Consider the following 13,772-nt stretch of genomic DNA (forward strand, 5'->3'; position numbering starts at 1 on the left):
CTCAATTCTAGAATGCATAATTTTTAACTGATTGGAGACAGAGTACACCTCCACTCTAAAGATGAACCTAGTAGGTTTCCTCATCCCTCAGAAAGATCTCTCTCTTAAGACTCATAAAGAAGTTAACAGTAAAAAGACATTGTCCCATTCCATATTAATGGGTTAAACCACAAGGTAAATTCTTGCAGGCTTTTGCCCCCATGGATATCTGGAATGGAAACATGGAAAAGGACTCCTGTGTTCTGTTACATTGTTGCCACTTATATTATATTCTGGCCACACACTTTTTACAAATGCTTTGATGGTTGTTGCTTTCACAGGAATATCAGCAAATGTATACATACATACACATGTATATGGTATGTACAGACATTAAAGGAGTTCAGAGTGCATCTCTCAAGCATTGGGTATGAGGGGTATACTGTTTTCCAGTGAAGTTTGACTCCTGTGAAAATCATGCCCTTTCAGGAAGAAAAAAAAAAAAAAAAAAAAAAACTCCCTCTGTGAATCCATGAAAGATCTATGAAGTTTTAAGCTGAAAAAAAACAACCCCAAAACATCCCAACACAAAAAACTTGTGCAGCTATCAGCATTCTGTCCTGACATCTTTGACACTTCATTCTGCTTCAACAAAAACAATTCCTACCCTAGCGTTTCATCATTTCTATTTATGCTGACAGCTATTTTAGCACTATTCCCCACCTCCATTGCTGCCTGCACTTTCATATACATTTTTAACTAGCACACAGTACAGCATTTGTTTTAAAACTTGGAGTTATAAACCTCTCTCACTCAGCAATAACAGGAATGTTCGCTTAAGAGATTTGATGTGCATTTCCACAATATCAAGTAAGGCAGGATAAAAAGTTGTTTTGCAGCAAAAAATGGTAAAAATGAAAACATTTTTTAGAAAAGTTGGCATAAACTTTAAAGAAAAAAAAAAATCTTGATACATTTACCATCACAGAGGAAGCTGAGTAACTACCAAAGCCCTAATAAAAATACTTAGCATTATTCTGTATAAGAAGTATATTAGCAGTATTCAGCAGTAAGAATACTTAGCACTTTCCAAGTACTTTATTTTAAAAATTTATTGATTACCTGTCTTAATTTTTTTTCTTTTGCTTGAACTTTCTGCCTTCATACTATCTTCATAAACTTTGATTAATTTCCTTCTTTCAGTTATATCATTACCTTCAGATGGCACAACCAACTAATACAACACTTCCTTCATGCCTACTGTAACAATGTTGTATGAAAATAAAATTTTTATCCTCCATTTTTCATTTTAAGTTTGTTTTTAAAAAAATATTTTCCTAATCAACTTCATAGAATCAAAGGTACGTACTACATCCAAAATGGTGTCTCACAGAACTGCAGTTTACAGTAGACAGCCCCCCTTTCATTGCATTTAATATTTTCCCCTCTTACTTCAGCACTAAGGTCTGCTGCACCAAAATTCTTACCAGCATGTGATGACACTACATGCCTAAAGAAGGAACATGAATCACGTCTAAACATAAGTTCAGGTTATATACCTTAACAAAAACACTTACAAATGCATGTTATACATTTAGACTTGTATGAAGAATGTCACATGCATTAAGAATGGGACGGATACATGACAGGCTTTATTTAAAAAAAAAACAACCAACCACTTAGAGGCATATATACTGGGAACAGAAGCTGAATTCCTGAATCTAGAAATTAAAAACAATGTGTAAAAATTTATTTCAGAATTTTAACCACCCTGAGTTCTAAACTATTATTCTTTTTATAAAGATTGCTTGGTTTTTACATATTTTCTCCATCCTGCCTTACAGGATGTCAGATCTACAGTGAAAGAATGTAAATTTACCAAAATATCTATATAATTTACACTGCTGGAAAGGAGGCAAAAACAAATGCATCTCTCCACAGTAAATTCAATCAAAAGAGAAAAATTTATCTTTTTTCTCCTCAAAGATCTTTCATATTTTATTACTAACATACCACTCAACCACCAGATCAGGAAAAAGAGGAAGTAAGGGAGAAACATCTTTAAAAAGATGTACTAAAAATTGAGCTTCTGTCCAAGTTCAGCAGTAGATCTCTTCCTCCTGATACCTTTTCTCCAACAGAGAACTGCTACTCCAATGTGTCACAGCAGCACTTCTAGTTATTGTGCTAAGCTAAACATAGAATGGAAGCATCACATTAAAATATAGAGTCATAGAGTCACCTAGGTTGGAAAACACCTCCAAGATCATCAAGTCCAACCATCAAAAATATGGAAGCAAAGGAAATTTATTGCAGTAAAATTAAAAAAAAAAAAAAAAGGAACGAAAGAAATTTCACATACTACATTTATTTGAATAAACTCATCGTGTGTCTGAAAAGACCATGCTCACAACAGAAAAGCAAAAGAAAAGAAAACAAGCAAACCTCACAATGGGGTTTGTAAGAGGCAAACTGAAGGATCTGGCAGATACACGGGAAGGTTTAAAAGGTGCAACCCCTCAAAAAGCTCAAGAGGCAAATCTGTTACCCCTGAATGCAACAAATATTGACACTATTTGTGCACGAACATGACACTTTCTCAAATTGTTACAGACAGGACTGTGAATGAGTTAAGATGTAACTAGATATTAAATCTCTCAAAATCCTAAGTAACCAACCTATTGTACTGATCTTTCCTAATAGTACTAACTAACTGCATCTAACAGCTTCAGGCACTTTAACTGAATATTTCTGCTGCAGAGATCAACAGAAGATAATAGATAGCAAAATTCAGTTGTGATTGAGTTAATGAATTGAGCAGCTGGAGCATCTTAAAGTAATTTTAGGTTGTTTGCATATACAGAAATACAACGCTCTATTGATTTATAATTGAATTTTTTTCCTTTCAAATTATTCCTATTAAGGACTGACACAGCTGATACAGCTTTATTAAAAAATACCACTATTCTGCTGAATTTTAATCAAAATATTGCCAGAAAACTTAAAGATATAGGTCTATTGTTGAAGACAGAGGAAGCGTTAAATTCTTTCTTGGAGAGGATGAAAATCCTGTGAAAAAAAAACTGACTCTTACAGAGTTCTTTAACTAATAAACATATTTTAAAAGAGTTTCTTGATGAAGGCAGTAATCTCCGTATCTCTGGTTTTCAAGAATCTCCTTGTGAAACAGTATGAAAATACTTTATCTTCAATAGAAACTTTTAATACTACTGGTGGAAAACAAGAACTGAACATGCACAAGACAAAAATGAATCAACCGATTTCATCCAAGTATACTGATCTGTACTCTGCCTAGGACCACTTAAACATGTTTTTCTAGTCTCCCCCAAGTTGCCAAAAAATGATTTTTTCAACACTCCTTTAACAAAAAAATAAGCCAATACCGCTTTCTTGCTATGAACTCTCTACTGACTCTGGAGTTCACTGCTCTGTTCCTGTTTTGAAGCAGGAGTGATTAATGAGACAAATGATAATTCAATTTAATTTTGCTGTGCAATAGATGTTTTCAAGAAAACAGAAAGAACAGAATGGATGGATTTAGAAAAAAAAAGAAGGTGGATTATTTGTATTTTCAATTTCAGCTACAGGAAAATGGTTGGTACAAAAGTTTGTTAAGGACTGGCAGTCTAAACTTTTGCATATAAGACCAGGATGGCAAGAATGGTTCTAATTGAACTAAAGCTGCTGAAGGTTTTATTTTTAAAAAGCTCATGATTAACTCATTGAAACACTCCCCCTACTCCAATTTTTGTCTTCTTTTTAACAATTAGTACCATTCTTTGAATTGCAGCAACTTGCAAGTGCTTTATAAACAACCATCTGCCTTATTGTATCTTCTCTGCTTTTCACTGTTTATCAATTTAAAAATGTAAAACACATTTATCAACACATTTATCAACAATGTAACAAATTCCCATCTGGGTTTATGAGATGCTCATCATTTCTTTCAAAAATCATGCTAACAATAATTATGAAACTATCTCTGAACCTTTCGAGTACTGTCATGTTACTGTGATGAACCAACCTACTGCCAATTGCTGCCTACAAACTAGAAGAGTTCACTGAAGCACATCTGACATAATCATTCCAGTAAAAAGTCTTCACAAACAGCAGATATTGAAAGCAGATTTAGCATATGCAAATGAATATCTTGCATGCAACAAAGATTCAAAGATTCATATTTAAATTTAAATTTCCTTAGGTACCATCAAGCAGTCTTCAATGCTTGCTAAACTGTCTGTCCATCTACTTCACTCACCAAAAAGCAATGCTGAAGATAAACAGATTGTAAAAAACTGAAATCTTTCTAGAATTATAAAGACACTACACATAAAAGATTTTTTTTTGTGTGTACTGCCTGTACTAGCATTTTCTTTCTGTTATCAAAGGCACTGGTTTGGAAATGAGTGAGAGGACTGGAACTTTACTGAAATGTATAATTACTTACGGCTCAGGAACTACCATTAGGGAGAAATTCAATATCCTGTCCCATTTTAGGTGCTTTTAGTGTTATTCAGTTTGCTTAAACTGTTCTGTATCATGTTTCTGTTTCACACTTGTCTGTCACAGATTTAAAGTTAGCAAGGTAGTAATGAAGAAGCCTGAAACCAATAAGGCATGGATTCCTAAAGAACTGCATTTATAATTGACCCTGATGTCCAAAATGTAAAAGGTGTCATCTAAACTCTTTCTCTACCTGGTTCATTCAAAAGCTATCTATTCTATGTGGATTCCTCTGTGCCTACTAAGAAATGAGATCACACCATACCTTACTTTAAAGAATTTGCCCAGTCTCTCTCTTCTGCTCTGGTATTTTTGCCCAAATTGAACAATTCTAAATATTTTTGTGACATTTACTCCACCATAAAATTTTGCTAAAGTAAAAACCTTCTGCAATATTCATTAGCAGACAGGACATGACATGCACAGAAACAACACTGTCAAATTGCTTGCAAAGGAAACCATCCAAAATGTGATTTTACCATTTTCATAAGTAAGGATAAGGAAAAACACTTAATTTCAATTAGATGCTTTCACTCTGCTTTTGAAACAGGATCTGAAGTTAGCAAGAGTTTGTGTTAGCTCCTCAGTGAGGGTTTTTCCTTTCCCTGTAAAAGTTTACCTTTACTTGATTGTAACGCATACAACTGAAAGAACTGAGTTCACACACGCTCGACAGACACCTGTTAAGTATTTGGCATCAAATCTTTTTGAAGACAGCAACCTCTTCAACAGCTCTAGTCAAGCAAGCACCCCAAGAAAGCAAATGCACATGAAACAGCTTACATATTACATCACTATTAATTTATTTTATCCTCTCAGAAAGACAAATTCCTCCTAGCACTGACTAAACTAACAGGAAATACGTAATACTAAGTTAAGTACACAAACCTAATTTTGCTTAATCCACGGTATGCAGCACATAATATTAAAGTCTCACTAGTCAGAGAAAATCTGGGATCTTTAGTGATAAACTATCTGTGTAAAGAAACTGAAACTAGAGTGTAAGGATTTCTACTAATCATCTGCAAATTTTATTTGGAACTTGATCCTGCAGCCCTTATTCACAAGATCAGACCTATTGAGTTTATTCACATGAGCTTCGGCTGCAAGATTGGACCTTAAGTACTATCAGGTGCACGTGCAGCCTATCATCAGATTTTGGGTTATTCATGTAAGAAGCTACCCTTTCAAATGCAGACTACTTAATGCTTCCTTCTTCATTAACTTACATGTCCTCTTCTGCTGCTCTATGCTTTCATTTGTGCTATGTAAATAGCTTCTTTCTCTCAGTCATCCAAACAAATAATGCTCTTTGCAACCAAGGAGGAAATTAGTAGCAGGTGAAAGCTTGGTTTTTAAATTATGTTGAGACCAAGCTGTTCTTTAACTTAACAGAGATCTGTATTAAAAAAAATAAATAAATCACATTTTACTTCCTTGTGATCATAATTATGGGTTGTCATCGTCAAAATTTTACTTACTTATTTTTTCCCCACACAAATATTAACCTTGATGGTTAACCTACTTTATGATTAGCTGGACCTAGAATTATGCATGTACTTTAAAGCAGCCTATCTGGTGGGACAGCATTTCCCTGACAAATGCAAAATTAACTGTAAGTTATCATACATGAAACACATACGGAATTTCTGACTTAGGTGTTCTATTCATTTGCTTTCCATACCAGCTCTATGTAAAAATAAGGTATTTTCCTGTGCTGTGGTGCTATAAATGTAAAAAAAATAACCGCAATTCATCTGCTATCTGCTTATATGCCTCGGCAGGTCAGACAGCCAGCAATTATGGCATATACTAGTCCTTGAATAGGACCACAGCAGAGGCATCATAGCATGGTCTATATCATAATCTACATAATTACAAATTCTTTTTGACTTACTGAAAGACATGGGTACAAAATGTCAGTACAGACAAAAGTCTCTTCATTAGTGATGACACAAAAACATCTGCACATGTTACATAGTCTTTAAGCCATCTCCAAATTACAATCACCTAGCAGACACACAGACAGATAAACAGTCTCTTGGTGCTTGGGATACTCTGGCAACTGCAAGGCTGAAAGGAGAACGTCCACATAATATTTCTGAAGTGAAATCTTGTTATCAACACCATCTGTATGATTGGCAAAATGCTAGGTGACACCCCAGCAATAGACTTCAGTAGTATTTCTTTTATAATTCCAGCTAATTTTGATGTCATGCTCAAGCAGGGTCTGACAATTGGTGACTTCGGTAGCCCTAATATCAATTGCAAGTACAGTACAAACAGTAAATAGATCTAGTTAACATGCAAGGAGACTTGCTTCATGCAGGTCTAATCTGGAGTCTCATCCAGAATCCAAATCTCCAGGACTGAGCAAATTAAAAAATATATATATTTCAACCTTGAACTGGAGCAGTATGTCTGAACAACTGAACTGTTGTCACAAAACTGTTCTCAATCCTACTTCAAACTTGCCACATGGATTAATCGGCAGTTAGAAGCAGCTGCAGCACCATGTTCTGTGCACTTCTGTTGCCATTTTAATTTTTAAAAAGCAAATGGAGAGGCCTCTCCACAAAATTCAATGCTGCAATAGCAGTGACTGAACCAGAATCAGAAAATTATGAACAGCTCACTAAATTGTCTTTTAGAAGCACGTATCAAGAGGCTGCAGAACAAATTGTGTGCCTGAAATAACAGATCAATGAATGAAGAATAAAGAGACGTAAGAAGTGGAGATGTTGACGAACCATTGTAATTTGTGAAGAATCAATTTCCATACAGCCAGAGTAATGGCAGTACATCACAGATAGTGTATTCATGACTTTTAACAGCAAGAAATCAGAGATTACCAAATGGAAATTTATTAATGCTCCAAGAAAGAGAGAATGATGCTGCAACATAAGGCCGGGAACTATATCCACTCCTTAAATGAGTAGAACGCAATAAAAGCAGTCCACAATGTGTATGTACAATAAAAAAACTGCCTTGAGCAGAGTACGTAAATCCCCTTAAAAATCAGAAAGCCAGCATACAATGACTGAACTAAGTATAGAAACAGTGGCCACATTGTTTATTAATATAAATAACATGAAAAATAAATACGAAATTTATGCCCAATGAATTTATGAAATATGAGTGTATTTTCAACACATATGAAAAATGAATATATAAAATGCTTTGACTGAAGTCTACCTACTTTATCATCTCACTGTATGTTCAGCTACATAAATGTTGAGCCAGAAATACATAAGAGAGAACTCCTAAAGCCAGAGGATGATGTTTCAAAGCAAAGCCCTAAGGTCACATTTTACTATATCACCTTATGAATTATATGAACTGCTGCTTCTTAAGGTACCAGTTTGCTAAACACATCTTGCCTAGACCACAAAACTGCTAATCAGAGGGTAAATTTCTTGTTCAGTACTATTCAACATCTACATACCCAACAATCTACGGCACAGGAGAAAGTTTTAGCTGTGGGAATGAATGACAGACTGCTGCCCAGCCATGGGTCTTGTCCATCAGCATCCCGTGTTCTCAGATAACTATAGAAACACTCAGTGTGCCAAAAGCAGAAGTGTTTGTACATTTGCAGCTTGTTGGAAGAACTGTGTAGTATCAAGCACACAGCAGAGACAACAGACCGAAATACATTGAGTTTTTATTCCCCTAAAACCACAAACCAAATAAACAACTTGGAACAATTCACCCTCTGTCAGAATACTGACCTCAAATCTTTCTTATCTTTTACCTACCAATATAAACAATGTGTATTTTCACAGACCATTCAAACCTGAACACACAGAACGACTGTAACTAATGTAAATGAAAATGAATGAGACAGATCACAGGTGTTATGGCACCCACTCTGTAAACGTACCCCACCTCCTGGCTGACCAAAAATCACTAAAAGCCATTTCTGTTATTGTGGGTTGAAACTGTGGCACTCACTATTCAGAAGCAGGAATCTGATGATGTTTCCAAATGCCTAAGAAGAGGTGTGGCAGCACATTAGACCACATATTAATATATCTTTATAGATGCATTTTGTTCGATTCATTTATTTGCAAAATAGCAATACTTGAACAATACAGGCACACACAAATGTCTGCACGTGGAATAGGAGCCAATCTGTCTCCTGTTGGAAGAAGGGTATATCAAGTAACTCAGACAACACAACAGATTTGGCAGTAGCACATTCCCTAGTTTAGGAAACCATAACGTTGAGGTGAAAGGATGTGAGAAGCCACAGACGTAGCCCCCGTCATCTCCTCCCATGTCACAGGTCTCCAAGGAATGAGGCAGAGGAGAAGAAAGTAAAAAGTAAGGTTCTTCTATACCCATAAATAAGGCTCTGGCAGGACATAGCAATGATTAACAGCTGGACAGCTCCAGCATATGCAGCACAGAGTCCAGGAAATGGAGGGGCGGAGTTAGCCAGAGAGCACCAGATCACCACTTGGAAGACGCTTGGCAGGGTCAGCAATGGCTTTTCATCCCAAACAGTAAGGCTGCCTCCATCACAGGAGCCGCAGCAAGCAAGTGGGAGACAGACACCAATCCAAGTTACCTATCTGTTCACAAACACAGCAGTCTGGACTGTAGTAGCTTTTCACACTACCTGAACAATAAAATAAAATCTGCACCACTGAAAACTCACTATGATTTACCTAAGAATGTGGCTTATTTGAAAAATTATTCTCAAAAATTATTCCTTTGTAACAGAACAGAGAAGAGTATGTGCATTTAAATGGGGGTTTATATGTGTAAAAACAGGCACTTCAAAGCTTTGTGGCATTACCCTGTACATGTGCGAATCACCCATCTTTTCTTCCTCTTCAGATGTACTCCTCTCCACTTAACTTAATTCCACTTCACTCAGCCTGGCAGTGTCCAAACTGACACCGACAGGAATTTTTGGACCATACTTCACCCTGCTACAATAGTTAAGGAGAAAATGGCATGCTATTTATTCATTTTACTTAATCAGAGACTTCTGCCATACACTACCTTTTTCAGCCAGCATGCTCAGTGCCTCCATAAGTTCTGGGAGACTGTCCTGGTACAACTAGAAGAGGCCCTTTAATTATTTCTTCAGTTTTAATGAATACTCTCTTGGCAGCATGAGAAACTACATAAATTTAAGTATATCCTTACTCATCCATCCAAGAAACTTAATCAAGGTGTTTTATACTATTTACTTTACAACAGTGCAGAATTGGCTGTCATTTCAGGTATTTACATTCTTTTTTTTGCTCCTTAGTATATAAGAAAGTTTAAAAAACAAAACATCTAATACATGTCCAAATGTAACAGAAAGAGTAAGCAGGGAATAAATGAGTTTAATCCTTACTAAAATAATAACACTGATGAAAGCAGACAAGCCATGGGGCAAAGGCAGTTCTTGAATGACAAGCCATAATGTTTTGAAACAGAAACCACAGGGCAACGTTATCTAGTTTTTTAGAAAAAAAAACTATTTTGTGCACAGAACTGTGCATCCCCTTTCATAGGCCTCCAAAAGCCACAGTGATGTGAGCAGCATTGCCACCTTAAGAGGTCAGCATGCTGAGACTGTTTTTCCTGTTGGGCACAGAGGTTATGGCAGTGCAACGAAGTCCTAAGCACACACTATTTGGCATTGACTGAGATCAGATGCCTTCAATCTCAAATCAGTACTCCAACTCCTAAAATATTACAAAAATAATGGCAATGAAATTATAGTCATTTTCAGACAGAAGAGGAACTACTTGGTCGCTTCTGCACCTACTATATCCACAGCACATCTACAGAAAGCCCAGTAAAATACCAGTAGCATCCAAAGATTTAGTTAATCAACAAATATCCGGTTAATTAATCAAGCTTGATATCTCTTCTTAATAGAGTGGCTTCAAGTATCTCCTAGAAATGTGAGAAGACCAGCCAACATACTCATCTTTAGCTAGAAAGTAAAACGCCCCTGCTTTGCACCCATTTCTTTGAGGGTGAGCTTCCTCACCTCCAGGAGAAGAAAGTTAAAGAAATAACTGCACTATATAATGACTTCTGATTTGATTAATCACATTTATGTTCTATTTTAAACTGCAGCCTCACTAAATATTTCTTAAAATATTTATAATTAAATGTATCATTCTATAAAGAAATATAATAAAAAAAACAGCACAACAATACAAATATGCATGCATGCATCCGCACAATTTACATACCTCTCCAAGAGCTTCATAGCGCTTTTGGTTCCATCTATGCAAATCTTCACGATAATTAAAAACAAACGGCTCCCCAGTTTTTGCATGTCTTAATTGTCCTTCTGTAAAAGAAACAAAATCACTACATTTTAGAGTATTTCCTCATTAAAAATAAGATACACTGTACTGCTGAAAATTGTGAAAGAAGTCTAACATCTAAAAATTGGGCTATTATGAACTCCCTCTCCTTTTTCGGTTACAGTACTTTTGAATGAAAACAATTGTAGCGTAACAACAAAATGCAATCTCCTCGAATGGTATGTACTGCTAGACTGAGCTAAACACAAGTGATGACAGTAAAATTACATGCGGGTATCAAACACCAAACTGCTTTGCAAGAAACATTTGTCTCAACTGCTACGGATTAACAGTGAAATGTAAACATTTACAGATCAAATATTTCTCTGCTATGTCAATGAGGTGATCAGATTGTACCTACAAATCCCCTACTTCAAAACCAACTGCGTTTCCAAAGAAATCTGGAATGGGGGCTGGAAGGAAAGGAAACGTTTATTTTCAAGATTAGCATATTCTGTAAAACATTCCTGGTTAATTTTAAAAAACAAAACAAACAAACAAACAAAGACATAACCACCAAACATGTCTATGTTTCAGGTAAATATCTCAACTCCTAACATCCTAACACAGTGCAATCAAGTAAGAGCTCTTAGTCTGGACACACCGAGATTGTAAGAGCAGAATAAAGCAAAATGCGTAATCAAAGCAAAACCACTACTGACTGTGAGGTTCCAGTGTAACTTTCCTTGCTTATAGCAAAAGGCTAGTAGCAAATCCAACCACAGATGAAGACTTGGGCTGGGTTAAAATATCAAGAATAAAATGTCAACTAAACAGGAAGCAAACTGCAGAAAAAAAAAAAAAGTTATCTGGCCAGTAATATTTCAGCTTATTAGAAAAAACACAAGTTATTATCTCAGAGAATCATAAAATTGCAGTAAATCAGACAAATCATTTTCAGCTAGAAAGCTGAAAGGCCTTCATGATGAAAGTAAGATTTAAAAACAAAATGTTTCCTTTTGAATTGTAAAAAATTGCTAAATCAGTTCACAATTTTTCAGAATCTCTAAATTCTGATTGTTGATATTTTAAATGAGACATTTAACAGCTGATATCTCTACTCCTTCTGTGTATAAATCCGCTTATTTGGTATTTTTTTTCCAGACCAATCTCACCTGATGTCCAGTGCATTTTCCATGCTCCCTGACTTCACACCCTTTTCTCAGGTACAAATATCCTTTTTATATTTTCATTAACTCTTCACTCAGCTGCTCATTTTCAGATGTTTACTTTTCAAGTATACTGTTCAGCGTACATTAAGGTCATTAAGGTGTAGTCTCCTTAATAAGTTGGATCAAACACCTGTTTTTTTTTTTTCTTGCCGGTGCTCTTATGTCTTCTCATAATTCTTTGAATCTCATAAAAATCCTCCTTATTTTTCCATCATAAAAAGAAGTGTGATTATGACTTAAGAGTATAGGAGCAAACATGTGAATTAAATGTACAAAGCAAAATAAAGACCTCTGGCAGCATACTGACCAGCAATGTATGTAATAGGTTTGCTACATTCTCTGGAAATCACTCAGCCTGTGAAGTTAGTGATGGAATATTCAGTAACATCATTCTAACACATCATTCCCCAAAATTTCAGCTCTTTTTACCAACCACATATGAACCATTAACTCTGAAGTCAGTAAGGAAGACAGTAGACACTGTGCAGATCTAAAAATAAGGAGCTGAAAAGTGACAGAGCTGAACCCCTCCCATCAAAGAAAGAGCATCACTTTCATGACACTTTTAGTCTCTAAGTACCTTCCTGTGAAAGCCATCAGGGTATTAAAAAGCTAAGTGTTGCATAAATGACTATCATTTAAAGGAAAGCTCTTTTTTTTTTTTCTTTAAAAGTGGAAGATGTAAGAAAGGCAGATTTAGAAACTAAAGTTCCTCTGTTCACAGAACAGGCACTGCAAAGAAGTAGAATTGTAAACGTCCCCATTTGTCCTACAGGTTTCAAACAATCTTGAAAGAGCCCTTTCCTGGAGTCTGGTATTACTTTAGCTCAGAGACTTATTTCTCAGCTGGATTTTTGAATGTATGCACTGGAAATTATAAATACTGCTATTCATTAAACATACAGATTCAGCTAGCTGGCCTGACTTGTAGTTATTACACATTTAGCTGTAATGCAGAACCTTGACCTACACCTGAAGAGCCAGTCTATCACACTGCTCATCCTTTCATCAAAATAAATACTACAGAGGTGTCTTCCAACTGGTATTAATGAAAGAGCTGGCAAAAATTATTAAATAAATAAATTACTATGCCTTTTGTATCTATAAAAATCCATCAGTAAATAAAATGTTTCTTGAATGAGTGACCACTCTTTAATTTTACTTTTTAATGCCAATGCTACAGAAATTACTTTCAGAATTTTTCTACCAGCACTTCCACAACAGAAAACTGGAAGCCATGAAATGCACACGGTACAACCCCAAACCTACAGTGTTGTATTAAACAACGGATTTTTTTGACAGTTTTATGAAATCAAAAAAATTATTACTTAGCTAGATTTACAAGGCTGTTACACTAAGGCTTAAATATTTATTCTTAAAAGAAAAGTATGAAATTCTAATATGGATTTAGAAGGTATAATTAAACTTCTGATAACCCTTCAACATAGTTCTATGTATATCATTTACAAAGCATATACAACTTACTTTCATTAAATATGTACTCAAATCCTTCCAGAGTATCAGGAAATTCAAGTGGTGGCTCATCTTTTTTCATCAGTTCATCCAAGTCTATTCTAGACAATAAATCTAAAAAGGGGAAAAAAAATTACATAATGCATGCTATGTCTTTTTTATTTCACCATAATCACTGACAAAATGTGTTTGTTCAGATTTTTAGATCTTAAAGGCAGAAGGACAACCTACGTAATACTAAACATAGGACTTCATTACTGGAAATCTTGCTCTAGATTCAATAGCTGTGCCTTATCTT

General features: G+C 35.4%; 1 protein-coding gene across 14 annotated transcripts in view; it reads right to left on the reverse strand.

Moving 5' to 3' along the window:
* Window positions 1-13,772, reverse strand: part of FAM172A (family with sequence similarity 172 member A) — a 258,669-nt gene that overhangs the window by 220,753 nt on the left and 24,144 nt on the right. For all 14 annotated transcript variants that reach the window (XM_035568052.2, XM_035568056.2, XM_035568054.2 and 11 more), the window contains 2 exons: window positions 13,487-13,588; window positions 10,713-10,813 (listed from right to left, as the gene is read on the reverse strand). In XM_035568052.2, coding sequence (XP_035423945.1) covers window positions 10,713-10,813; window positions 13,487-13,588 — 203 coding nt within the window. The remainder of the gene's footprint in view (window positions 1-10,712; window positions 10,814-13,486; window positions 13,589-13,772) is intronic.

This window comes from Cygnus atratus, chromosome Z, assembly GCF_013377495.2.
Source record: "Cygnus atratus isolate AKBS03 ecotype Queensland, Australia chromosome Z, CAtr_DNAZoo_HiC_assembly, whole genome shotgun sequence".
NCBI classification, from domain to species: domain Eukaryota; kingdom Metazoa; phylum Chordata; class Aves; order Anseriformes; family Anatidae; genus Cygnus; species Cygnus atratus.